This window comes from Theropithecus gelada, chromosome 7b (genome assembly GCF_003255815.1).
Source record: "Theropithecus gelada isolate Dixy chromosome 7b, Tgel_1.0, whole genome shotgun sequence".
NCBI classification, from domain to species: Eukaryota; Metazoa; Chordata; class Mammalia; order Primates; family Cercopithecidae; genus Theropithecus; species Theropithecus gelada.
In genome coordinates, this window is record NC_037675.1 from 107,945,683 (window position 1) to 107,970,871 (window position 25,189).

The following is a 25,189-nucleotide window of genomic DNA, read 5'->3' on the forward strand; positions in this document are numbered from 1 at the left end:
CTTCTAAAGTTTCTCTACTTTCTCTCCAGAAACCTCAGGATTCTAAAAAATAAAATCCAAATGCATTTCCTATGGATCAGAATTGCAGACGATTAATTACTGAGAAACATACCAGGAGCCTGCTTCAGGAACTTCTACAGGAAAGGACTTTTCCAGAACCTTATCTTATGTGAACGAAGACAAATCTCCCCTTCCAGATTTTTCTTCCATCCTTCCATTATTTTGAAAATGAGCAAACACATTCAAAATCCAGGAGAAGGCAAGAAATAACAAGATCAGAGCAGAACTGAAGGAAATAGAAACTCAAAAAACTCTCCAAAAAATCAATGAATACAGGCGCTGGTTTTTTGAAAAGATTAACAAAATTGATAGACTGCTAGCAAGAATAATAAAGAAGAAAAGAGAGAAGAATCAAATAGACGCAATAAAAAATGATAAAGGGGCTATCACCAATGACCCCACAGAAATACAAACTACCATCAGAGAATACTATAAACACCTCTATGCAAATAAACTAGAAAACCTAGAATAAATAGATAATTTCCTGGACACTTACACTCTCCCAAGACTAAACCAGGAAGAAGTTGAATCCCTGAATAGCCCAATTACAGGCTCTGAAATTGAGGCAATAATTAATAGCCTAGCAACCAAAAAAAGTCCAGGACCAGATGGATTCACAGCCAAATTCTACCAGAGATACAAGGAGGAGCTGGTACCATTCCTTCTGAAACTATTCCAATCAATAGAAAAGAGGGAATCCCCCCTAACTCATTTTATGAGGCCAACATCATCCTGATACCAAAGCCTGGCAGAGACACAACAAAAAAAGAGAGTTATAGACCAATATCCCTGATGAACATCGATGCAAAAATCCTCAGTAAAATGCTGGCAAACGGAATCCAGCAGCACATCAAAAAGCTTATCCACCATGACCAAGTGGGCTTCATCCCTGGGATGCAAGGCTGGTTCAACATACGCAAATCAATAAACGTAATCCAGCATATACACAAAACCAAAGACAAAAACCACATGATTACCTCAATAGATGCAAAAAAGGCCTTTGACAAAATTCAACAGCCCATCATGCTAAAAACTCTCAATAAATTCAGTCTTGATGGAACGTATCTCAAAATAATAAGAACTATTTATGACAAACCCACACCCGATATCATACTGAATGGGCAAAAACTGGAAGCATTCCCATTGAAAACTGGCACAAGACAGGGATGCCCTCTCTCACCACTCCTATGCAACATAGTGTTGGAAGTTTTGGCTAGGGCAATCAGGCAAGAGAAGGAAATAAAGGGTATTCAGTTAGCAAATGAAGAACTCAAATTGTCCCTGTTTGCAGAAGACATGACGGTATATTTAGAAAACCCCATCGTCTCAGCCCAAAATCTCCTTAAGCTGATAAGCAACTTCAGCAAAGTCTCAGGATACAAAATCAATGTGCAAAAATCGCAAGCATTCTTATACACCACTAACAGGCAAACAGAGAGCCAAATCATGAATGAACTTCCATTCACAATTGCTTCAAAGAGAATAAAATCCCTAGGAATCCAACTTACAAGGGATGTGAAGGACCTCCTCAAGGAGAACTAGAAACCACTGCTCAGTGAAATAAAAGAGGACACAAACAAATGAAAGAACATACCATGCTCATGGATAGGAAGAATCAATATCGTGAAAATGGCCATACTGCCCAAGGTAATTCATAGATTCAATGCCATCCCCATCAAGCTACCAATGACTTTCTGCACAGAATTGGAAAAAGCTGCTTTAAAGTTCATATGGAACCAAAAAAGAGCCTGCATTGCCAAGACAATCCTAAGTCAAAAGAACAAAGCTGGAGGCATCACACTACCAGACTTCAAACTACACTACAAGGCTACATAACCAAAACAGCATGGTACTGGTACCAAAACAGAGATATAGACCAATGGAACAGAACAGAACCTTCAGAAGTAATACTACACATCTACAACCATCTCATCTTTGACAAACCTGACAGAAACAATATTGATTCTTCCTATCCATGAGCATGGTAGTATGTTCTTCCATTTGTTTGTGTCCTCTTTTATTTCACTGTGCAGTGGTTTCTAGTTCTCCTTGAGGAGGTCCTTCACATCCCTTGTAAGTTGGATTCCTAGGGATTTTATTCTCTTTGAAGCAATTGTGAATAGAAGTTCATTCATGATTTGGCTCTCTGTTTGCCTGTTAGTGGTGTATAAGAATGCTTGCGATTTTTGCACATTAATTTTGTATCCTGAGACTTTGCTGAAGTTGCTTATCAGCTTAAGGAGATTTTGGGCTGAGACGATGGGGTTTTCTAAATACACAGTCATGTCATCTGCAAACAGGGACAATTTGAGTTCTTCTTTTCCTAACTGAATACCTTTATTTCTTTCTCTTGCCTGATTGTCCTAACCAGAACTTCCTACACTATGTTGCATAGGAGTGGTGAGAGAGGGCATCCCTGTCTTGTGCCAGTTTTCAATGGGAATGCTTCCAGTTTTTGCCCATTCAGTATGATACTGGCTGTGGGTTTGTCATAAATAACTCTTATTATTTTGAGATATGTTCCCTCAATACCGAATTTATTGAGAGTTTTTAGCATGAAGGGCTGTTGAATTTTGTCAAAGGCCTTTTCTGCATCTATTCAGATAATCATGTGGTTTTTGTCTTTGGTTCTGTGTATATGCTGGATTACGTTTATTGATTTGCGTATGTTGAACCAGCCTTGCATCCCAGGGATGAAGCCCATTTGATCATGGTGGATAAGCTTTTTGATGTGCTGCTGGATTCGGTTTGCCAGTATTTTATTGAGGATTTCTGCATTGATGTACATCAGGGATATTGGTCTAAAATTCTCTTTTCTTCTTTATTAGTCTTGCCAGTGGTCTATCAATTGTGTTGATCTTGTCAAAAAACCAGCTCCTGAATTCATTGATTTTTTGGAGGGTTTTTGTGTCTCTATCTCCTTCAGTTCTGCTCTGATCTTAGTTATTTCTTCCCTTCTGCTAGCTTTTGAATGTGTTTGCTCTTGCTTCTCTAGTTCTTTTAATTGTGATGTTAGGGTGTCAATTTTAGATCTTTCCTGCTTTATCTTGTGGGCATTTAGTGCTATAAATTTCCCTCTACACACTGCTTTAAATATGTCCCAGAGATTCTGGTATGTCGTATCTTTGTTCTCATTGGTTTCAAAGAACATCTTTATTTCTGCCTTCATTTCGTTATGTACCCAGTAGTCATTCAGGAGCAGGTTGTTCAGTTTCCATGTAGTTGAGCGGTTTTGATTGAGTTTCTTAGTCCTGAGTTCTAGCTTGATTGCACTGTGGCCTGAGAGACAGTTTGTTATAATTTCTGTTCTTGTACATTTGCTAAGGAGTGCTTTCCTTCCAACTATGTGGTCAATTTTGGAATAAGTGCGATGTGATGCCGAGAAGAATGTATATTCTGTTGATTTGGGGTGGAGAGTGCTGTAGAGGTCTATTAGGTCCGCTTGTTGCAGAGTTGAGTTCAATTCCTCGATATCCTTGTTAACTTGCTCTCTTGTTGATCTGTCTAATGTTGACAGTGGGGTGTTGAAGTCTCCCATTATTATTGTGTGGGAGTCTAAGTCCCTTTGTAAGTCTCTAAGGACTTGCTTTATGAATCTGTTTGCTAAGACCTTTGGTAAAGCACAGTATTAGGGTGGGAGTTACCCGATTTTCCAGGTGTTGTGTGTCTTAGTTTCCCTTGGCTAGGAAAAGGGATTCCCTTCCTCCTTACGCTTCCCAGGTGAGGCGATGCCTCACCCTCTTCAGCTCTGGCTGGTTGGGCTGCACCAGCTGACCAGCACCTATTGTCCGGCACTCCCCAGTGAGATGAACCCGGTACCTTAGTTGAAAATGCAGAAATCACTCATCTTGTGTGTCACTCGCGCTGGGAGCTGGAGGCTGGAGCTGTTCCTGTTCGGCCATCTTGCTCCCGATCAGAAATTTTTTAGTTGTAACTTTCTAACTGCTATTATTGTCTGATGCATTTTATCTTAAAGTTCTAAATAAAATGCTTGATTTCATTATAACATTCTGCACTCGGCTTTTCTTTAAATGTTTAATTTTTCTATGAAATAAAAATCTTCACTTGTAATTCAAGACATGTTCTTCCTATGTCTAATTAATTCAAATACTTTTTTCATTAGAGTTGACTTGCAGGTTATCTACATGGAGTTCCCCACAGGGGAAAACAGTCACACTGCATAAGTTTTTTGTTTTTCTTGTTTGTTTGTTTTTTGTTTTTTGACATTTGGTAACTGTTTTAAAACAAATTTTATATTTTATTGAAATAATTCCTATGTAACTGTTAAGCTTTTCAACTACTTAGGAATACTGAGATTTTAGCGACATATAAATTAATGGTATTACATTCATGTAACTATCTGCATTATTTTTAAAGGCCTTGTGCTGCTACATTACTAAGGTTTGACTGCTAGGTCTAAAAAGGACACAGAACACTTTGGGAGGCAGAGACTGGTGGATCTCCTGAGGTCAGGAGTTACAGACCAGCCTGGCCAATATGGCAAAACCCCATCTTTACTAAAAAATACAGAAATTAGCTTGGTGTGGTGGTGGATGCCTGTAATCCTAGTTGTATGTGAGCCTGAGGCAGGGAGAATTGCTTGAACCCAGGAGATGGAGGTTGCAGTGAGCCAAGATCATGCCACTCTACTCCAGCTTGGGTGACAGAGTGAAACTCCATTTCAGAAAAATAAATAAATAAAATAAAATAAAAAAAGAAGGACACCAAGTCCCACTAAATCTTAAACACTGACAGCAATTAAAGCCCCATCTACAAATCTGAAAGAAAATGACAATAAAATTAATCATACCCTTAAGACACAAGGTCAGAAATTAAAACTACTCAACCACTCCAGGCCCAGGGACTACTACAGAAGAAGTGCTTTGTAGGATTATAAGAGCTAATGTTGACAGATAAAATTACTTGAGAGTTTTTTCATCAATTAAACATTAATATTAAATGCACACTAATGCAAGGCTAAGATCTGGGCCTTTATGTCAGATTGACAAGGATTCTTGAAGAATTAATCCACTTTTTAATTTAAAATTATTTTTAAAGTTTATAAAAGATCTATGAAAATTATATTTTTTACTAAAAGTAATTATAATTTAATAGATTTATTTTTCAGAATTGAGAGACAGTTTTAACTTTTCTCATGCTGTTCTTATAAGTGGTTATTATTTAGAAAATTAATTCTTCTCTTTCAAAAATAAAAGTTTTTTTTGAAATCAATGAGTTGTCACTTGGCTAAATAAGTAACTTACTTTACAATAATCTGTAATCCCATTTTGTAATATCAAGTGCTTTACACTTTTGGTATTTGACAAACTTCACAAAATAAAATTGTGAATTCTGTCATTTGACCTCATTATTCTTTCTTGATATGAGTTTCCCTGAAGATGAAAAGGAATGTATTTAGTTTATTTGGTATAACTAAATTGTACAGGAAGCAATGTTGAATTTGAAATGGTGTTTAACTTTGGGCTATATTTATAAAAATGTGGACTATATAGTTGTAATATATTTATATAAATTAAAGAGCATATGTTCCCAAATTTTATGATATATAAGTGATTTTGATATGTCTTAGTATATTTTATCAGTAGTAATTATGATTATTATGTACAATTTTTTATCACAGAAATAACCAAATTTTCTTCTCAATTCTGTCTTTAGCCATGGCTGTTCTAAAACTTCTGTCATCCACAATTGTTGTTTTACTTTGATTCTATATCAGCTGGCTTTTCATAATCCATAGAATTTTGAGGAGTACTCTTAAATATACGATTGTGACAATTTTATAAATTGTGCCATTGGTACAGGGAGAAAAACTTCCATGACTCTCATTGAGACCTGATGCATTTATGATGATTGTTAATCTAATATTAAGCAGGACAGGACTTCATTCCATGAACTGAACCAACAGGAGACTGAAATAATTTTTATGGCTTATTCTTTAAAGCATTTGCTGAATACTTATGTTTTGTTTTTCAGAATGAAGAAAACTTTGTCCTGTAAGCTATTCACAGTTTTTAACAATTGAGTATATTATACTCTATTGAGAAAAAAATAGAAACATAATTTCTTCTTCTCTTACATAAATTCTCCAAAATTTGGAAACTGTGAGTATTCATATATTAAAATAGTTATTTGCATAGGTTCAATAAAAATCTGCTTTGTTCCATAACAGGGCACAATTGGAGACAATGTTCATTTTACCAAGGCTTTAATTGAATGACATATTTTCAGATTCACTTCGTAAAATGGATCTAACCTGTAGAGCTGATAAAGCCTCTTGGAAAAACTAGTATGTAACTTTTTTTTGAAGGGCCCTGAGCTGTAGAAAGTAAATAATTTTACTTTCTGACAGGCCCAGGAATAGCAGGTTTTCTTAGAAACTTGAAAAAAGAGAAAGTAACCCAATTCATATAGCTATCTAACGACACAGATAAAACATTGACTGGGCTTGAGAATTTTAAAGATTCTATCCTTAGATTCTTTATAAAAAATTTCCAGCAAAGTCAGTTTATGAATAAGATAGCCTATGTAAAAAAAAAAATAGAAAACAGAAAAGAGAGCTAATATGTTGACTGATTATTTTTGCTGCACCTTATACAAAAAAATCAGGCCAAGTATAATAAGCCTAAAACTTATTTTACAAATACATTGGTCCTAGTATGATATTTGTCTCTAATAAAATTGAGTCATTATAGAGAGAAATATTACTTCAAAATAAACTATAGTGCATCTGTTATTACATTTTAAAATTGTACACTTGTTTTTCAATTTATATTATTTTATTCAATTTGGATTGAATTTAAACTTTGTCTTTGCACAACTCTCTAAAATAATATTTTCAGCTATTTTCCTTTGTAAATTTTTGTTCTGATTTGAAATCAGCAGAAGTTAAACTGTGCTTTCTTACAGCTAGACAACTTAAAATCTAAAAGAAAATAAAATCAATGATGTGGTTTGGCTCTGTGTCCCCACCCAAATCTCACCTTGTGTTGTAATAGTTCCCACATGTCAAGTGTGGAACGAGGTGAAGATAATTGAATCAAGGGGGCTGTTTTCTCCATACTTTTTTCCTATTAATTAGTGAGTTCTCACAAGATCTGATGGTTTTATAGGAGGCTTCTCTCTTCACTTGGTACATCTCTCTCCTGCCGCCATGTGAAGAAGCACATGTTTGCTACCACTTTCATGATTATAGGTTTCTTGTGGCCTACCCAGCCATGCAGATCTGTGAGTCAATTAAACCTTTTTTTAAAATAAATTACCCAGACTCAGATATGTTTTTGTGGAAGCATGAAAATGGACTAATACAGGAAACTCAATTATATACAAAAACTCATTTTATACCTGCCTACTGTGAAGGGAAAATAAATTTTGAGACCACCAAATCACTAAGCTAAAGAGAAGAGTCAAGCTAATGTTACAAGAGATAGAAAGAAATTTTTTAGATAGATAGGATGAAAGAGTCTCTGGCAAAAAGTTTTCTTTTAACAAAAATCAGCTTAGAAACTAATTTTCTAATCACATACTGTTCAAAGAAATCACTTATAACGAAGTACAGCCTGAAAGATCAGGCTGTAAAACATAGATAAGCAGCTCTCGCAGAGAGGGTGTTTCTGGGTGTAATCTCCAAACTTCACATATACAGGATGGGTCCCAGTAAGAACAGTGGACCTTCGTGAGCACATTCATTTCTTTTTCCGGGGAAACACTAAGATAGGAAAGCTGGAAGCTTGCATGCGGTTTGGGATGCCAGCAACTGCAAGGAGGTACCTGGGACCAGGCACAGAAACTCCTCCTTCCCTTTTTAGCACATGCATGGTGGAAGGAGATAAGTACCGTGGAGTAGACCAAGCGAAGTCCCCATCTGCATAAGAAAAGTATGATTTGGGGCTGCTAGAGTCTTTGCTCTATGCAGATGGCACACCTGCTCCTAACTATTTTTGCACCCTGTGTTGAAAATATACCCTCACCCCACGAGCACATTTATAAAAAATCCTTACATTTCACTGCAGCATGGCAACCCATTTGGGAAACCTCTCTGTGACAGAGAGGTTCCTTTTCCATTTACCCATTAAACTTATGCTCTAACCTCACCCTTTGTGTGTCTGTGCCCTTGATTTTCATGGCCATGAGACAAAGAACCTTGGGTGATATTCCAGAAAACAAGGCTGCTATACTGGAAAGTGATTTGGGGAAAGCCTTTCTATTCTATTCAAAGTCATTCCTTTGAGGCTCACCTGAGACAAATACATATCTGATTGCTTCCTCTTCAATATAATTTATGTAAAAATTAGGATTCACTGAGTCAGACTAAATTGTGTATTCAGTGGAAGGCTAATAAAGGACTCAAAAGAATGCAACCTATTGTTTCTTTTCTACTTCTAACCTGGAAGCCCACATTTTGATTTGTCCTGCCTTACAGAAACAAAACAATGTACATTAGACATATATTGATTGATGTCTCATGTCTCTCTAAAATGTATAAAAGCAAGTTGTACATCAGTCACCTTGGCACATGTCTCGGGACTTCCTAAGGCTGGTCATGGGTGGGTTCTTAACTTTGGCAAAATAAATGTATTAGTCTGTTCTCCTGCTGCTAATAAAAACATAACCAAGACTGGGTAATTTATAAAGGAAAGAGGTTTTATTGACTCACAGTTTCACATGGCTTGGAATGTTTCACAATCATGTCAGAAAAGCAAGGGACATCTTACATAGTGGCAGACTAGAGAGAGCTTGCACAGGGGAATTCCTCTTTATAAAACCATCAGATCTAATGAGACTTATTCACTCTCATGAGAACAGCATGAGAAAGACCTGCCCCAATGATTCAATTACCTCTCACTGGGTCCTCCCAATGACACATGAGAATTGTGGGTCTACAATTCAAGATGAGATTTGCATGGGGACACAGACAAACCACGTTAATAAACTTCCTAAATTCACTGAGACCTGCCTCAGATATTTGTTGTTTACCCTACTAATGTACAGCCTTCAGAGTTACAAGGCCTGTGTCAGTTTTCCAGGATTGTTTCTTCTTTTTGTTGTTTGTTATTCCTTCCTTTATTTTTTATGTTTTACTTCTCTTTTTCTCCCACTGTTTTCTTATTAATCAGATGTGAGACTCCCAACATTTGAAAGATAAGTAACAATGAGCTGTACTAACAACATGGGATCTGTTAAGGAATAATTCATCCTACCCATGAAAGACAAAACAAAACAGCAGACCAGAAACTCATTGGCTTGTAAAATGCTTCCTCTGAAAGATTTTAAAAAGGAAAAAGTGGGGAAATATGGAAGGAAAATAAAAACTTGTGATCTCAATTCATTATATCATGAGGGGGAAACAACCTAAAGGATGATCCATGCAAGAAACTGATTTTCCTTTCATTCCTTAGAAAATGGCTAGAAACGAAAATTTAAATATTTTCACAGATAGTTACAATTTGTTTGTCGTTGAAATATGTAGCACAGGAGAACCACTTGATTTTCTATTTCCCTATATGCTGTTTTTCATTACAACATGTAAATGTTCATATAATCCCCTTTTCCCCTCTTTCCAGCTTTTTCCCTTTATATATTGATAGCCATAAAAATCGTCTTTGGGGAGCAGCACTGAACACACAGTTTTTGTGATTACTTTTGTTTTTCTCCCAGGCATGCCGTGAGTTTGGCAAAATTAATTTTAATTTGATTGACATCTCTCTCAGAAACCTTTGGTTTACACTAGGAAAAATCCAAAATCAGGAGCCAATTACTGTAAAACTCAGCCATACAACTGTGTGTGTATATGTGCGTGTGTGTGTGTGTGTGTGTACATGTGTGTTTTAATTTTTGTGAGCTTTGGGCCATGTACTTCTCTCTGTGGAGATACCATTTGGTGTGATTTTGAATAGAGAATTCTAAAATAAATAAGAGGCTCCTAAGAATTCTCTTAAAGTTTCTGGACTTTCATTGTCAATGCATCTGACAGTCCCAGGAAAGAGACTCTCTAGTGGTTTCATAGAATCTGTGCTTGGGCTGTCACTGCAGTTTACTGGGTATAGTAATGATAAGTCACTGTTTCAAGAGACAATTTTAAAATCATTAGATGCTGCTGAAAGAGCATTGTGAACAGGGGACAGCCCCTTCACTCTGGGAGAGCGACATTGGGAGAATATGCTCTGTGAGCCCAAACAGCACCCTCCCCTGCAGGGTGAGGGCAGAGCTGCAGGGCAGGCCCAGAACCCACTCAACACAGATGTCAGCCCTGGAGCTGCTGCAGAGGAGTCTGAGGAGTAAATTTTTCCAGCACCTGAATTACACTTATTTCAAAACAAAAATGCCATTAAAACGTTAAAATAAGTAATGTCCAGGCAAAGTAGCTTACACGTATAATCTGAGAAATTTAAGAGGCTGAGGTGGGAAGATTATGTGAACCCAGGAGATTGAGATCATCCTGTGAAAAATAGTGAGGCTTCATCTTTATTTTTGAAAATTAAAATAAAATAAAACATAAATAATTTAGCAAAAACTGCGATGTGTCTTTACATATCCCATCATACTTGGAGTATTTACCTAACACAATGAGTTGATGAGGATCCAGTTTGAAGAGAGAAAATTTTAGAATTTTCAGAAATCTTAATAGTTGGAAGATGTAGAAGAAATAGAAGTTTGTCAACTCAATGTGTGCAAATATTGAGAGACACACTCATGCCAGGAGTTCAACTTGCAAAGGGCAAAACCGAAAAACGTTTGAGGTTGTTAATGTTCCATCTGAAGGTGCGAGCATTTTGAGGATTATGTCCTGTGAGAGTTTGTTTCTCTGTTAGAGGAGTTCTGTATCCATGAAGTTCTGGACATGCCAGGGACAAATATCAGTAAACAAACATCAGAACTTGAACCTCGGCTTCCCACTGTTGCATTCTCCATGTGTCATCTCTCTGTTATTTCTCATGATCGATCAGGTCTTTAGCTATGAAATATGCTGCCTAATTAACATGTAAATAGCTTGACGTCTACAGAGTTAAATACCTATAGGGTTTTCTCCTGTTTTTCCCAGTTGTTCCCTCCCACAGCTCCAATATTCTCCACTGTTTTCATCACCTTCTAGATCTGCTGCCATGCCCTGCAGATTAAGGATTTGATTCCACAACAGAGAGGAGGTGAATTTCGATGGAACCTTGGTGAGAACCTCGGTTTTTATCCCATTTCCTCTAGGGCTCCACCAGTACCTCTGGAATAATGGTTTCAGCGGTGATCCCCTGCAGGGTGAATCTTTAGTTCTGTAGTGCTGATGAGGGGAGTGGGTCTGAATGCAGTTCAGAAGTATGGGCTTACCTTCTCTCTCAGACAGATGCTTTGGGAAAGGAAGATTTTTCTGACTGTCCCCATTCTATGACAAAGGGATTCGATTGGATAGGAATGCTGACAAAAGAAAACCTTAAGCCAAATTAAGTTTAAAGGAGTTTAATTGAGCAATGCATGATTCGTGAATTAGGCAGCCACCAGAGTTACAGCACATTCAAAGAGTCTTCAGGGCAGCCACGTGGTGGAGAAAGATTTATAGATTTTTGAAAATGATGTCGAGACATCAGAAGTGAGGAACAGAAACAGCTGGGTTGGTTACAGGATGATGTTTGTCTCATTTAAACAGTTTGCACACTCGAGAGTGTATGAGTGGTTGAGCTGTGACTGCTGGAATTGGCCGAGTCTCAGCTATAGTTACAGGTGCACACTCCTAAGTTAGGTTTTCAATCTTGTCCACCTATTCAGGTAGGTTACAGTTTGTTCACAAGGAATAATAAGAAATAAATAAGAGGCTCCCAACACATGTTTGTAGCTTTATCTTGTAAGAGGCTACATTTCATATGGCAGCCTCGGCCTCAGTTTACCTGACACTATGGCTTTGTTTGTCTCTACAAGAACTTGTTTCTCCCAAGGTTTCCTTGATTGTGAAAGGAAAATAAATCTTTGGGTGCCCCATATCACTAAGCCAAAGGGAAAAGTCAAGCTAAAAATGGTTTGGGGCAAACCCACCTCCCATTCTTTCCCTAAAATGACAGGTGCTCACGTTTTTAAAAGCTACACACCTCCTTCAAAATTTGACCACAAGGAAAATCCTTGTGGACCAAGGACAGACAGAGTGTTTTTTCTGCTCACGTAAGTCAAATGCGCATCTGATTGCTCCCTTTGCTCTATTGTTTCGCTACGCCAGACTAAGCTTTATGTGACTATTCCTGTAAATTGTACATTCAGTTAAAGGCTAATCAAAAACTCAAAAGAATACAATCATTTGTCTCATACCTACCTATGACCTAGAAACTCTCCCCCCAACTTCAGTTTGTCCTGCCTTTTTGAACTAAATCAACATATATCTTACATGTATTAATTAATGTCTCATGTCTCCCTAAAGTGTATAAAACCAAGCTGTGCCCCACAACCTTGGGCACATATCATCAGGACTCCCTGAGGCTGTGTCACGGGCATGTCCTTAATCCTGGAAAAATGAACTTCCTAAATCTATTGAGATTAGTCTCAGATACTCCTTGGTTTACAGGTTCATTTCTTATCTCATAACTTCAGTTATCTGAAATATTAAAGAAAAGTTGCCAAATAGGGCATTCTTCTGTTTATCTGTTATTGTTGTTGCAAAAATAAATATATTTATAAAATTTATATATAATTTATCATTTTTGTACATTACCAAATTGAGTAGCAGATTTATTAGTAAGACCCAGTGTAATGAAAAAATCAAATATCAATTAGTATCTTAATAGAAAAATAAACTATGCTACATTTGTTTGCTGAAATGCTCCCCATTATTTATGAAAAATAAACACATACAGCATAAAATGGTTTAATTCTTAGTATTTCTATTGATAAAAATAAGCCAAATATATGAGTATATACTATATTATTTTATTCTTAATTATTATAGAAAATAAAAACTAGTCCAAAGAAATGTGAAAACATCAGTAGTTTTATAAAGAAATGGTAGAAAAAGGGAAGGAGAATAATAAAAATAAATAAAAGATCAAGAGGAATGCTGAGGGGAGTTGACTTGTCATCTTGAAAACAGATTTTTTTTTCAAAGATTACTATTGCACAGGTTAAATATGTGAATTTTATCATCTGTCAATTCAAACTCATAAAATTTATTACAAGTAAACAACTGAAACTTTAGACAAAAGAGGGATGATAGGAAGGAACAAGTAGATTTGTTAAGTGTCAGATACACCAAAAATTTATCTGTGTGACCACTAGATATCTCTGTAGTTTTGGTAAATGCAGCAACTCTGTCCAAGAGTTGGTTCAGAGAGCAATTGAGGCCAGCTGTGAGGAGCATAGGCCCAGATACTAGGACTCACTGATGCCAGATGTAAGCCCTTAGACACATACCTAGACCCTCCATGTGTGGGTTCACTTTTACATCTGTAAATAAAGAACGCACTGATTCCTAAATAACATAATATATACACATAGGTAAAAATAACAAAAAGTATGATAGTTGTTAAATGTTTACACAGAACAATATCACAATAAGACAGATTTTTCCCAAATGCAATCATTGCCATAAAAATCCCACAGGATGCTCTCATCTGCTGTGGGACCTGCCCTCTCCTCAGGTGTCCAACCCCAGAGCTTGCTATATAGTAGGAGATATGCAAATAGGTCCCTCCCTCTGCTGATGAAAACCAGCCCAGCCCTGACCCTGCAGCTCTGGGAGAGGAGCCCCAGCCTTGGGATTCCCAGGTGTTTTCATTCAGTGATTAGGACTGAACACACAGGACTCACCATGGAGTTTGTGCTGAGCTGGGTTTTCCTTGTTGCCATATTAGAAGGTGATTCATGGAGAACTAGAGATATTGAGTGTGAGTGGACGTGAATGACAGAAACAGTGAATATATGTGGCAATTTCTGATCATGGTGTCTCTGTGTTTGCAGGTGTCCAGTGTGAGGTGCAACTGGTGGAGTCTGGGGGAGGCTTGGTACAGCCTGGCGGGTCCCTAAGACTGTCCTGTGCAGCCTCTGGATTCACCTTCAGTAGCTATGGCATGGACTGGGTCCGCCAGGCTCCAGGGAAGGGTCTGGAGTGGGTATCAGCTATTGGTCCTGGTGGTGACACATACTATGCAGACGCCGTGAAGGGCAGATTCACCATCTCCAGAGACAACGCCAAGAACTCCTTGTATCTTCAAATGAACAGCCTGAGAGCCGAGGACACGGCTGTGTATTACTGTGCAAGAGACACAGTGAGGGGAAATCAATGTGAGCCCAGACACAAACCTCCCTGCACGGATGCTGGAGGAAATAAGCTGCAGGGGGCGCTCAGGGGTCACTGATTAGCACCAACCCCAGAGGCAGGTGCACACTGAGGCTGATTTCCTGTCAGGATGTGGGACTTCATCTTTTTACCGTTTCTCTAGGGAATCTCTTTAAGTTCAGAATTCTGTGCTTACCAGTGTCATCTCTACATATTTTTAAATGATTATTTTAATATGAGAACCTATTCCCATACGCACAAAATGCAGATTGATGCTTACAGAGATGAAAAGTCCTCAACCATGGTCACCAGGATCAGAATCCTGAGGAATCTCAGGGGTGCCTGGTGAGTCTTCTCCAATCAGACTCAGGACAGAAACCTCTCTGACTAAAACAGTCTTTAGGAATTTTGATCACAGCCAATAGAGAGTCTAGATCATGGTCAGTGTCATGTAGAACCTCACAGGTTTCACGTCTGACTCTTTTCCTGACGCTAAAGTATGCAAATCAGTATCAGCACTGCTCTGGAGCCCCTTTTGCTCTTAGTCCATTCTATTTCTTTTTATTTGTTGTTGTTGTTCTTGCTTTTCCTTGTACTGTTCCTGCTGCCTATATAGTGGGGATGTAGTTCATGCTGTCAAAGCTCCAGGCCTCAAGTCCATTCCCTGCAGCTCAGGTGTGGCTCAGGCTGTGGCTCCTGCGTCCATGTGGGAGAGGCTGATGGGACTTTCTTCTCTCCCATTGCTCAGCACCCTGCAGTGTGTTGTCTGGAGACTCACCTGGGAATGCAAGTGGCCAAGAGTAGTGAAGGGGATGAGCTTGTGTGGACAAAATGGGACGTGGATATGAAATTTATCCTGTCCTGTGCAAACTACCACAGAGTCACCTTCCTCACCAGTAGTATTAGAAAGAGTGTGTGAAAGTTTTCAAAATAAAAATGGAGCCACTCGTGTTAACGCCCTGAAAAATGGAACTAGGAATGATCATGAAGAAAGTTTCTCATACACATACTCCTGATAACAAGAACTACCACAAATGGATTCTGCTTAACCACAACCTTGGATAGAAGTCACTACAACCTTACAAAAAATCACGACTACAAGGACATCTTCCCAGCAGATCACTGTTTAACCCTACACTGATGACAACCTTGGTATTGATTTTACAAGCACGGGAAAATCCTCTCAAAACAACTTATGTAATTCACCTCATTTTCACTTCAGAAACCTGTGGATTCACATCCTGGAGTCACTGCTGCATTTGTTTTTAATGGTAATTAGCCCCTTTACAATATATGAGGCTGTTTTTCTCTGATGTCTCTGCTAAAACAAGGAATTTCCAAGTTGACAGCAGTAAAGAAGCTATTTAGGAAGATGTGATGGGAAGGCATTTTTAACATCCTGTTGAATGTTTCCGCATACCACGTTAATCCCCTATAATACTTTGCTGTATCGGCCTGTGATGAATCAGAGTATAATATTGAAGGTAAAATGGAAAACACGTGGGCTTTTGATGAATCAAGTCATAAGATGATAATGTGTGTGTCCTTAAGGAAGGAGACCATGGGTTGTAAGTTCTAGTGGAGGTACCTTCGGCAAAGGGAGTTCCTGAGTTTGTGAACATTATGCTACTTGTAATTTAAGGTTGCAATTTATGATTTATTTTTACTTAAAACTTTCCAGAAGATATTTGTCAGTAAGGACAGGGTCGCAATTGTGTAATAGTGATGACTTAGAGAGTTATTTTGCAATTGCTCCTGTAAGGTATGCATATTGCTCACTTGATACAGAAGTTCAAATGTCACAGGTGGGAAACCAGAAATACAGCAAATTTTCTGAACTGTCATGGGTGTAGTTTTTGGCAAGGAAGTGTTTCATGTCAATCTGAAAATAGACAGCAATAAATCATATTCAAGTCCACGGGGAGTCTGACCTCTGTCCCTCTCTCTTATAAGTACAAGGCTTTGCCACATCCAAAGTATTCTTTAGGCTCCAGGGTATGAAATGCTTTTGGACTGTGGAAGCTAACAGCTCTCCCCTCAAGCAGGGCTGAGGTATCTGGGGAATGCAGAGTTGTGTTCATGAAGAAGATGGCATTATTGTATCTTCTCCTGTGCCTAGTGACAGCTCCCCAGCGTGAGTGTCTCAGATGTCAGACATGGGTCTATGTGGTGAGTGCAGGTACATGTGACTGACAGGGATGGATTCTCCATGTACTCACATGCCCTGTCCCAGGAGCAGCTGCAGGAGTCAGCCCTGGACATGAAGACCTCACATTGATGCTCAGCCTCACCTGCACTCTTTCTGGCCACTCCATCACAACCAGTCCTTACTACTGGACCTGGATCTGCTAGTTCTCAGGGAGGGGCTGCATTGGATAAAATACATTGCTAGTAGTGGTGGGAATCCATCTGTCTTGTGGAAAATGGCAGCATTTCCTTATTTTATAAGGCATAATAATGTTACATTGTGTACAAATACCACATTGTCTTTATCCATTTGTCCATCGACGGACACTTAGTTTTCATATCTTGGCTGTTGTGAATAGCACTGCAATAAGCATAGGAGAGCAGGTATCTTCACAGGGTGGTAATTTCATCTCCTTTGGGTATATTTCCATAAGATGCATCACTGGTCATACGGTATTTTTGTTTTAATTTATTTAGAAGCCACCACACCATTTGGCATAATGGTAATGGTGAGAATATAGAATGTCATAACCACTATGAAGAGCAGTTTTAGATTTGAGGTATAATCCAAAAACAGATAATGTTTTATCATGGCTCTTCATATGAGGCTCTAATAAAGCTAGGGGAAGTCTAGAAAGTTTTCCTACCTTGGCCAAAGATGAGTTTTCCCCTAATTATCTTTGAGTCAGAATATTTGCAGAATGTGAGATGGAGTCTTTTGGCAGGATTCAGGATGATTCATTAATAAATAGTAATGACAGAGAAAAATAGAGAGATAGAGACATGCAGAGAAAGAAAGAAAGAAAGAAAAAAGAGAGAGAGAGATAGAAAAAGAGAAAGAGAGAAAGAAAGAAAAAAGAAAGAAAGAAAGAAAGAATATGAATCTCATAAGAGGAGAATCTGCCGGATATCAGTGTTGGGTTTTCAGTCATAGACACATCTGTATGAGGGAGGAACCATGCAGTCAAGTGAGGAGTGGAGAACATGTTCAGTCCAAAAATCAGTGTATTCTCAGAGGCACCCATTGCCTCATCACATAGGTGGAGAATTTTGGAAACCAGTGAAGTGTGAGTTCACAGTAAGTGATGAAGCTCTCATGTTTCCATAAACTTTCATTAATAGGGAAAGTACTTCTATAGATCACTCATGCACAAATATACAAGATGTGTTTTAGCTTTTACGGATGTCTAGAGAAAAATAAGTGAGAAAAGTTTTCCAGGTTACAGAGATCTGCTTAAGTTGAAGATCCCATAGGAGAGTGTCTTTGAGTGAATACTGGTCTATTAACTAAATAGGTCAAAATTCCCTCTGTTGGAGTAGCTTTCCAATTATGTAGATTTCTTTATTCCTTCTTGAGTTGTGAAACATAAACCCAAGGATTGACTTACTGGAATTTGACTGCTGCATTGATAAAATTTCTGATAAGGTTTCTTCCAATGATTTGAGAATTACTTTCCTGTTTTTCACTCCGGGAAATGAATTTTCACAAGGTTTCAGAACATCATGTTTCAGGTACTTTACTTAAACAGACTCTTCTTGGGGGCAGTCAGCTTTCTTCTAACCATGAGCTTATTTCTTCTGCAAACTATGCAGTTTGTGCCTCTTTTAAGAATTATGAAACTTTTAAACTTCAATGCACTGAAAATCGTGCCCCTTGAATTAAATGTTGATTGGCACTGACATGATGTGGCCACTCTTGTATAAGTGTCCTATGTTATGGGCTCAACGTATCAGTGGACTGAGAATCCTCCACTGGATGCCTCTGATTGTGGCACTGAGCAGATTGACAATCCTCAGAGTCATCCATGAAAAAGAGAGTCCTGAGGTTCGTGGGGTTCTTGGATATATTCAGGTGAGTGGAGGGGAGAAACAGGATTGGGGGCTGCCAGCCGTTTCAATAACAGTGGGAATTATTAGCATCTAAGTTTAAAGGTCTACATCATTCCAAACCCCCTGCATGACAGGCCGAGGGGAAGAAATCCAACCCCACAGCGGCTCCATAGCAACTCTTTAGTGTAGCTGGTAGTGAGGCTGTTTCAGGGAAGAAATGTCCACTCAAGTGAATCAAGGATGCTTCTCTGAGCTACAAGAAACAGTGTATTGGGCCCAGGTTTCTCTGAGTTCAGTGTGATGATTACACTCAGCTGCTGCTCCAGTGAGTTTAAATGGGTATGTGGCAATTCAGATACACCTGGCTGTGGGGTTTATTAGATGTAAATCTGAACTACATAAACAAAGAGGGCATGTCTGACCGTATGAGGGTGCAAAATCCTGGAGACCCCACACCCCACACTGTTGTGGTTTTTTGCTCCAGTGACCTCCAGGTTTTTTGTGTGAGAATTGCAATAGATTATTTCATGGCTGAGTCATCAAGAGACATAAACTCTGAGAAATACACACAGAAACTGCTCCAGATAGAAGATCCAGGGGAAGGACCCTTCTAGCACCTTATCTATGTAAGGGAAGGCAGTCCATCTCCATTACAGACCCCTCACAGCAGGCTTCCTTTATCATGAAAATGGGTTAAATTAGTCAATAGGGTAAGAATCCTATAATGTTCCAGCTGGAAAAGGGAAAGCATCAGTTTGACCTCTGGAGACTCTGTGTATAGGACAACTTCCAGAGAAAGAAGAGCACTAAATTATTAAGATTCATTTGTAACTTCATATGATACTTCCGGGATGCACAAATTAAAGATGAAGGTGTGGCAATGCACAGGCTCTATCAGAGAAGGAGAACAGGGAAACTGAAAGAGATTGGCAGAGAGTAGGACAAGGACAGAAGAGCGATCTGAAGCCTCTGACATCAACTCTGTAAAGACAACTCCCGTATTGACTGCTGATTCTGTTACCATGGGCCATTTGCAGGGTTCCTAGCTAAGGAAAAAGAAAAAAAACAAAAAACTGCATGTCCTTCCCAAGTCTCCACTTGTATCCTGTTTGTCTTAGCTCTCTAGGACAAAAACATGGCATAAACCTAGACCTAGTGTCAGTGCAGGAGGCACTTTCTACAGGCTAGACACTGGGCAGAAGGAAAAATGTGTGTTATTGGAATAGGAGATACAGAGATGGCTTTCATCTGAATAGATCTACACCCGCAGGTATTCTCAGATGCAACGTTCAACTATAAGAGCCTAATGAAGAAACACCACCCTGCCCAAACCCCTACAAGTTCTTGTATTCACCGTGTCTCCACTGATTTAGTGCATCCGGAGCTTCAGAGAACTGGCTCCCTCCTGTGTCCTAGAATCTTTTCTTTGGGTCTTTCTGCAGAATTCAATAGGTTTAGTTAGGCCAATCAACTGTTTCAAGAGATGGTGTTGGCGGCATATATTGTCGCTGAAAGAGTATTCTAAGCCAGGACACAGCCACTTCATGCTGGACTAAAGACTCGGGAAAATGTTTTGTGAGCCCTGACAGAAACCTCCTTGCAATGTAAGGGCTGGGCAGGAGGGGGCACTCAGGAGCCACGCAGCACAGGGTCCAGCCCCAGAACAGAAGGCTGGGGAGGAGGTTTCCTCTCAAGGTCTCGGTTTTCCTTCGTCAGAAAAAAAGGAAAATCTAAAATAACTGTCCGACGAGTTGCTGATATGCCTTCAAATGTCCTGCTACAATGGAACAATTCATGTAACTTAAGGCAGTGATAACCATTTTTTAAATTGGACTTCTAGATTATAAATATCTTCATAGTGAGAATATGAAGAATAGGCATGATTTTACTAATTCAATGGTTACAGAATTGCAGGAGTCACTATATTCCTATGAACAAAAAATTCAGATTTCAGTGTTAAGTAATGTTGCCTACATTGTGTGAGTGACAGGGCAGTGGTAGATCTGAGAGTGTGGGAGGTGCACAAACGTAAGGAGTCAGAAATCAATATGGAAAGATCAGGATCTCTGGATACGAACTGAAAGTCTAAATACTTCACAAAATACTAATAAACAGAGATGAATATAAAATCCATAGTTATCCAAAACGCAAATTCCTTGGAAGTTATTTTGGGAGCATGAGTTCATAAAGAGCTCCAAACTCCTGTTTCAACTTCTGACTCCTTGTGTCCGTCACATAAGAAAATCATCTCCAATTATGCACCTCAGGGCAATTCTGTAAACCCAGAGTGTTTCTGCTGAAGATCCTGGGGAATCAAGACACCAGGCAGGTGATGGAGACACTGTCTCAGGTGTGCCCAGCGGATCTCAGGGGAACCTGCTGGAGAGTCACGTGGAACATCCACAGTCAGTTTCTCAGAGTCAACAGTGAGCTGTGCTGGTGCCTGAGGGGACCATGATGGGGCCAAGGCACATGCTCAGTGTCATGGACAGTTATAGTCCAGAAATGATCAGATGGTCTTGATGCTAATGAAATATGGGATCAGAGTGAGGAGCGTAATCTGTGGGGACTTGTTCTTCAGTGAAAGGATCCTGTCCATGAATAGCAGTGGAGCAGGGCATGCATTTTCTCAAGCAGCATTAGGGCTTGGACCATCAGCATCCCACTCCTGTGTGGCAGATGGGTCATCTATCTTCTCTTTCTCATCCTCGATCAGGCTTTGAAGTATGAAATAATCTGTCTCATGAATATGCAAATAACCTTAGCTCTACTGAGGTAAATACGGATATATCTGGGCCCTGAAAGCATCGCCCAACAGCCTCATCCCTTCTCTACAGAAGCCCCTGAGAGGAAAGCTCTTCACCATGGACTGGACCTGGATGGTCTTCTGCTTGCTGGCAGTAGCTCCAGGTAAAGGATCAACTAGTTCCAGGGCTGAGGAGGGGATATTTTTTTCCAGTTTAGGGGACTGTCATTCTCTACTGTGTCCTCTCCGCAGGTGCCCACTCCCAGGAGCAGCTGGTGCAGTCTGGGGCTGAGGTGAAGAAGCCTGGGGCCTCAGTGAAGGTCTCCTGCAAAGCTTCTGAATACACCTTCACCAGTTATGTTATCAGCTGGCTGCGACAGGCCCCTGGACAAGGGTTTGAGTGGATGGGAGGAATCGGCCCTAGTGATGGTAGCACAAGCTACGCACAGAAGTTCCAGGACAGAGTCACGATTACCGCGGACATGTCCACGAGCACAGTCTACATGGAACTGAGCAGTCTGAGATCTGAGGACACGGCCGTGTATTACTGTGCGAGAGGCACAGTGTGAAAACCACATCCTCAGAGGGTCAGAAACCCTGAGGGAGGACTCAGCTGTGCTGGGCTGAGGAAATGTCAGGGGTTGTTCAGTTTAAGACTGTTTAGAAAATGGGTTATATATTTGAGAACAATAGAAACACGGTCTAACTGTAAGAGAAATATTATATTCAAGAGCCACCATATAAGCCAAATTGACAGAGTGGGAAAGGCCACACTCAATAAAGTTGATGCACGCATTCCACGAAGGTGCTACTGTGAACAATTCAATTTAGATGCATAAATAATTTGGAGCAAGGTTATTTGATCATGTGTTAAGGGTAAGTATGATTCTTAAAAAGAGGCAAAATTGTCTTTCAAATGTTTCTGTCACTCCTTACCATAAATTTCATTTTAGAGCAGTTTTAGGATTGCAAAGAAATTGCACAGAAGGGCCGGGCGCGGTGGCTCACGCCTGTAATCCCAGCACTTTGGGAGGCTGAGGCGGGTGGATCACATGGTCAGGAGTTCGAGACCACGGTGAAACCCCGTCTCTACTAAAAATACAAAAAAAAAAAATTAGCCGGGCGCAGTGGCGGGCGCCTGTAGTCCCAGCTACTTGGGAGGCTGAGGCAGGAGAATGGCAGGAACCCGGGAGGCGGAGCTTGCAGTGAGCCGAGATCGCGCCACTGCACTCCAGCCAGGGGAACAGAGCGAGACTCCGTCTCAAAAAAAAAAAAAAAAAAAGAAATTGCACAGAAGGTGTGAGAATTCCCATGAATCCCTGCCCTGCACAGGCACAGCCTCCTCCACCACGACCATCCTGCACCACAGGCACAAATCAGTTACAATGGATGAATCTACACGGACACTTGGTTCTTTCTTTTTCTGATGATCCCCTAATATAACAAACCTAAATGATCTTGGAACACCCAGGTATTTTCAATGGCTTTCTAGAAGTGATATTAGTCAGAGGGAAAGTGAGTTGAGGCATTACTATTTGAGCACTTTCTTCCAAAATCCACAAAATATATATTAATTTGGAGTTTTTCTTACTTCTGGTTTACAATGCCCCTTCCCAGAGAATAACTTTTTTTTTTTTTTTTTTTTTTTTTTTTTTTGAGACGGAGTCTCGCTCTGTTGCCCAGGCTGGAGTGCAGTGGCCGGAACTCAGCTCACTGCAAGCTCCGCCTCCCGGGTTCACGCCATTCTCCTGCCTCAGCCTCCCGAGTAGCTGGGACTACAGGCGCCCGCCACCTCGCCCGGCTAGTTTTCTGTATTTTTTTTTAGTAGAGACGGGGTTTCACCGTGTCAGCCAGGATGGTCTCGATCTCCTGACCTCATGATCCGCCCGTCTCGGCCTCCCAAAGTGCTGGGATTACAGGCTTGAGCCACCGCGCCCGGCTGAGAATAACATTTTTAAGCTTTTAGTGAGGCTGGAAATTGAAAAAAAAAAATTTTTAAGAGAAATAAGCTTTCCTGTATTAGGCTGACTTATCCCAGAGGCAGCAATAAGCACAGCCCAGACCCAGGAAAAGTCTTAATAATATTATCTAATGTGCTTCTGAGACTCCTCCAGCACTCCCTCAACACAGGGAGAAGAAAAAGATTTTTTCCTTTGTTTTACGGTGTGAGTTTATAGATTCTTGTTCTCTGTAACTAGTAACTTCAAGTATTCTGTTTTATCTAAGAAGTACAATGAAGGTAATGAGAAGCCTGAGCAGACCTGAACTACAGCGGTCTAGGCACCATAGTGAGCGTTATGAGATGTGTTAACAGTGCAAGGCTGTTTAGAGCAAAACCTAGATAACAGACATCTGGGTTGCATAGCAATGGTCATGTGCAATCCTGAGTTATGAACCTGTTACAATGTGACTGTGTTTGTCCTGCCTCTGTATCCCTGCTTTTGTGCTACTCTAAGCCTGCTTCAAGCTAGCCCACCCCATTTTGTGAAGCGTGTATAAAAGTCAAGTGCTGTCTTTGTTCTGCACCCAGTCTTTGTTTGTTGAGTCTGCTGGGTCTGAGTGCACTCATTAATAAAGATATCCTCCTGTATATAGGACCTCTCTGGTCCTCCTGATTCCACAGCATTGCAGCCAGGTTCATATCTCTAAAAGGCCAGCAAGTTCTGGTCAATTCCATAATGAAAATCCTTTAATGAGAGTTGGCAAACCTGACAATAAGAGACTCCATGTATAATGCCCTAGAGTTGGATTAGATGCACCGTAAGCTCTTGGGTGGCGGTTCTGAATAAGGCGGATTGTGCAGCAAATGCAAACACATGCATGGGACCCAGGCAGGAACAACAGCTTCCCTTTACAAAGTGGGTGGCCCCTGGAGGGAGCCCTCACAGAGGTGGGCAGTGGTCGCTCTTGCTGACTGCACATTAGCCAGAGGGATAACCATGATTGGCCGTGCAGGGAAAGAGCACCACTGAGGTCACAGGTTATGAAAATATTTGTCATCCTCCAGCTGAGCAAGTCCATCTGCTTGCTTGTGGGTGTCAGCCTCATGGTGGATACACGCTGGGAGATGACAAGATGCACATAAACCTCCTCTCACTAACTATCCACTACCACACACTCAAGACCCACCTGTGCTCCAGAAAGGAATATGTGCCTGTGGAAATAGACAGAGCTTAAGTATTTTGTTCCCTTGTGAATATACTGTGCAAAACCACACATTTCAGGAAGATTAGCTCACAAATGTTTACCAAGTGACTGAAGGGCAGTGGCGGGTGAGGTGACGGGACAGCCTCAGGGATTCACATGAGGAGGGCTCCCTCCCCCATGCAGGCTTTTCCTCCAGCAACTGCACCAGGAACTCAAGAAGGATCGGGGAGAATTCTGAGAACACCCTACTGTGGAGCTGCCTAGAGAAGAAGAATACATACAAAAAAATAGAACTTTGAGTAATATATGGGTATTTGTTCATGAAAACTCTTTCTCTGAAAGCTTGTGAAGGTCTTGAAATGCCCCCGATTAGCTGAGGACAAACATTTAAACCCTACTTCCACAGGGAGTTCAAGCAGGTTGGATGTGTCCTTCTATGGATGATCTTCCCCACCCCCTTCCTCTTCCCAGTTAATCTCTGGGTCTCTGTGTAAACAGTTCTCATCAGCGGAATGTGCTTGATGAAGTGTTCAGTTTTCTCATCTTCTATGTGGTCATGAATTTTCCTCATCTGAGGTTTAAAAACTCACCTGCATTCAGCACACGACAGCCTAAAATCTCTTGTGGGCAAAACAGCAACAAAGGCACCCACCAGGGTTGAACATCCCGTGTTGCTGACAGCAACCACTGGGGATCAACATCCTCTTCACAATCCTGTGTCAGAGCATCTCCTGAGTGATTTCAACAGCAACTCCCCAGGAGAATCAGCTGAAAACTACTTGTCCCATTTTCCATACAGATATAACCCCTTTATTTTCCTGAAGAAATAGAAAGAGCTGAATGCTGAATACGCTGAATGTCTACCGGTTTTGCAAGCTTGTGAGTATACCACTTTCTAATTTCTGACCTGTGCGGACCACTCTACAGACTTTTCTCATTGGTGTGGCCAGCATTCT

The 25,189-nt window shown here is 40.2% G+C and overlaps 2 gene segments (V, D, J or C); one reads left to right on the forward strand and one right to left on the reverse strand.

Moving 5' to 3' along the window:
• The window catches only part of LOC112628818, a 1,133,279-nt gene that overhangs the window by 678,047 nt on the left and 430,043 nt on the right, over positions 1–25,189 (reverse strand).
• On the forward strand, positions 13,794–14,641 carry LOC112628833. The segment is given in 2 exon segments: positions 13,794–13,901; positions 14,005–14,641. Coding segments are annotated over 2 exon segments (444 nt in total).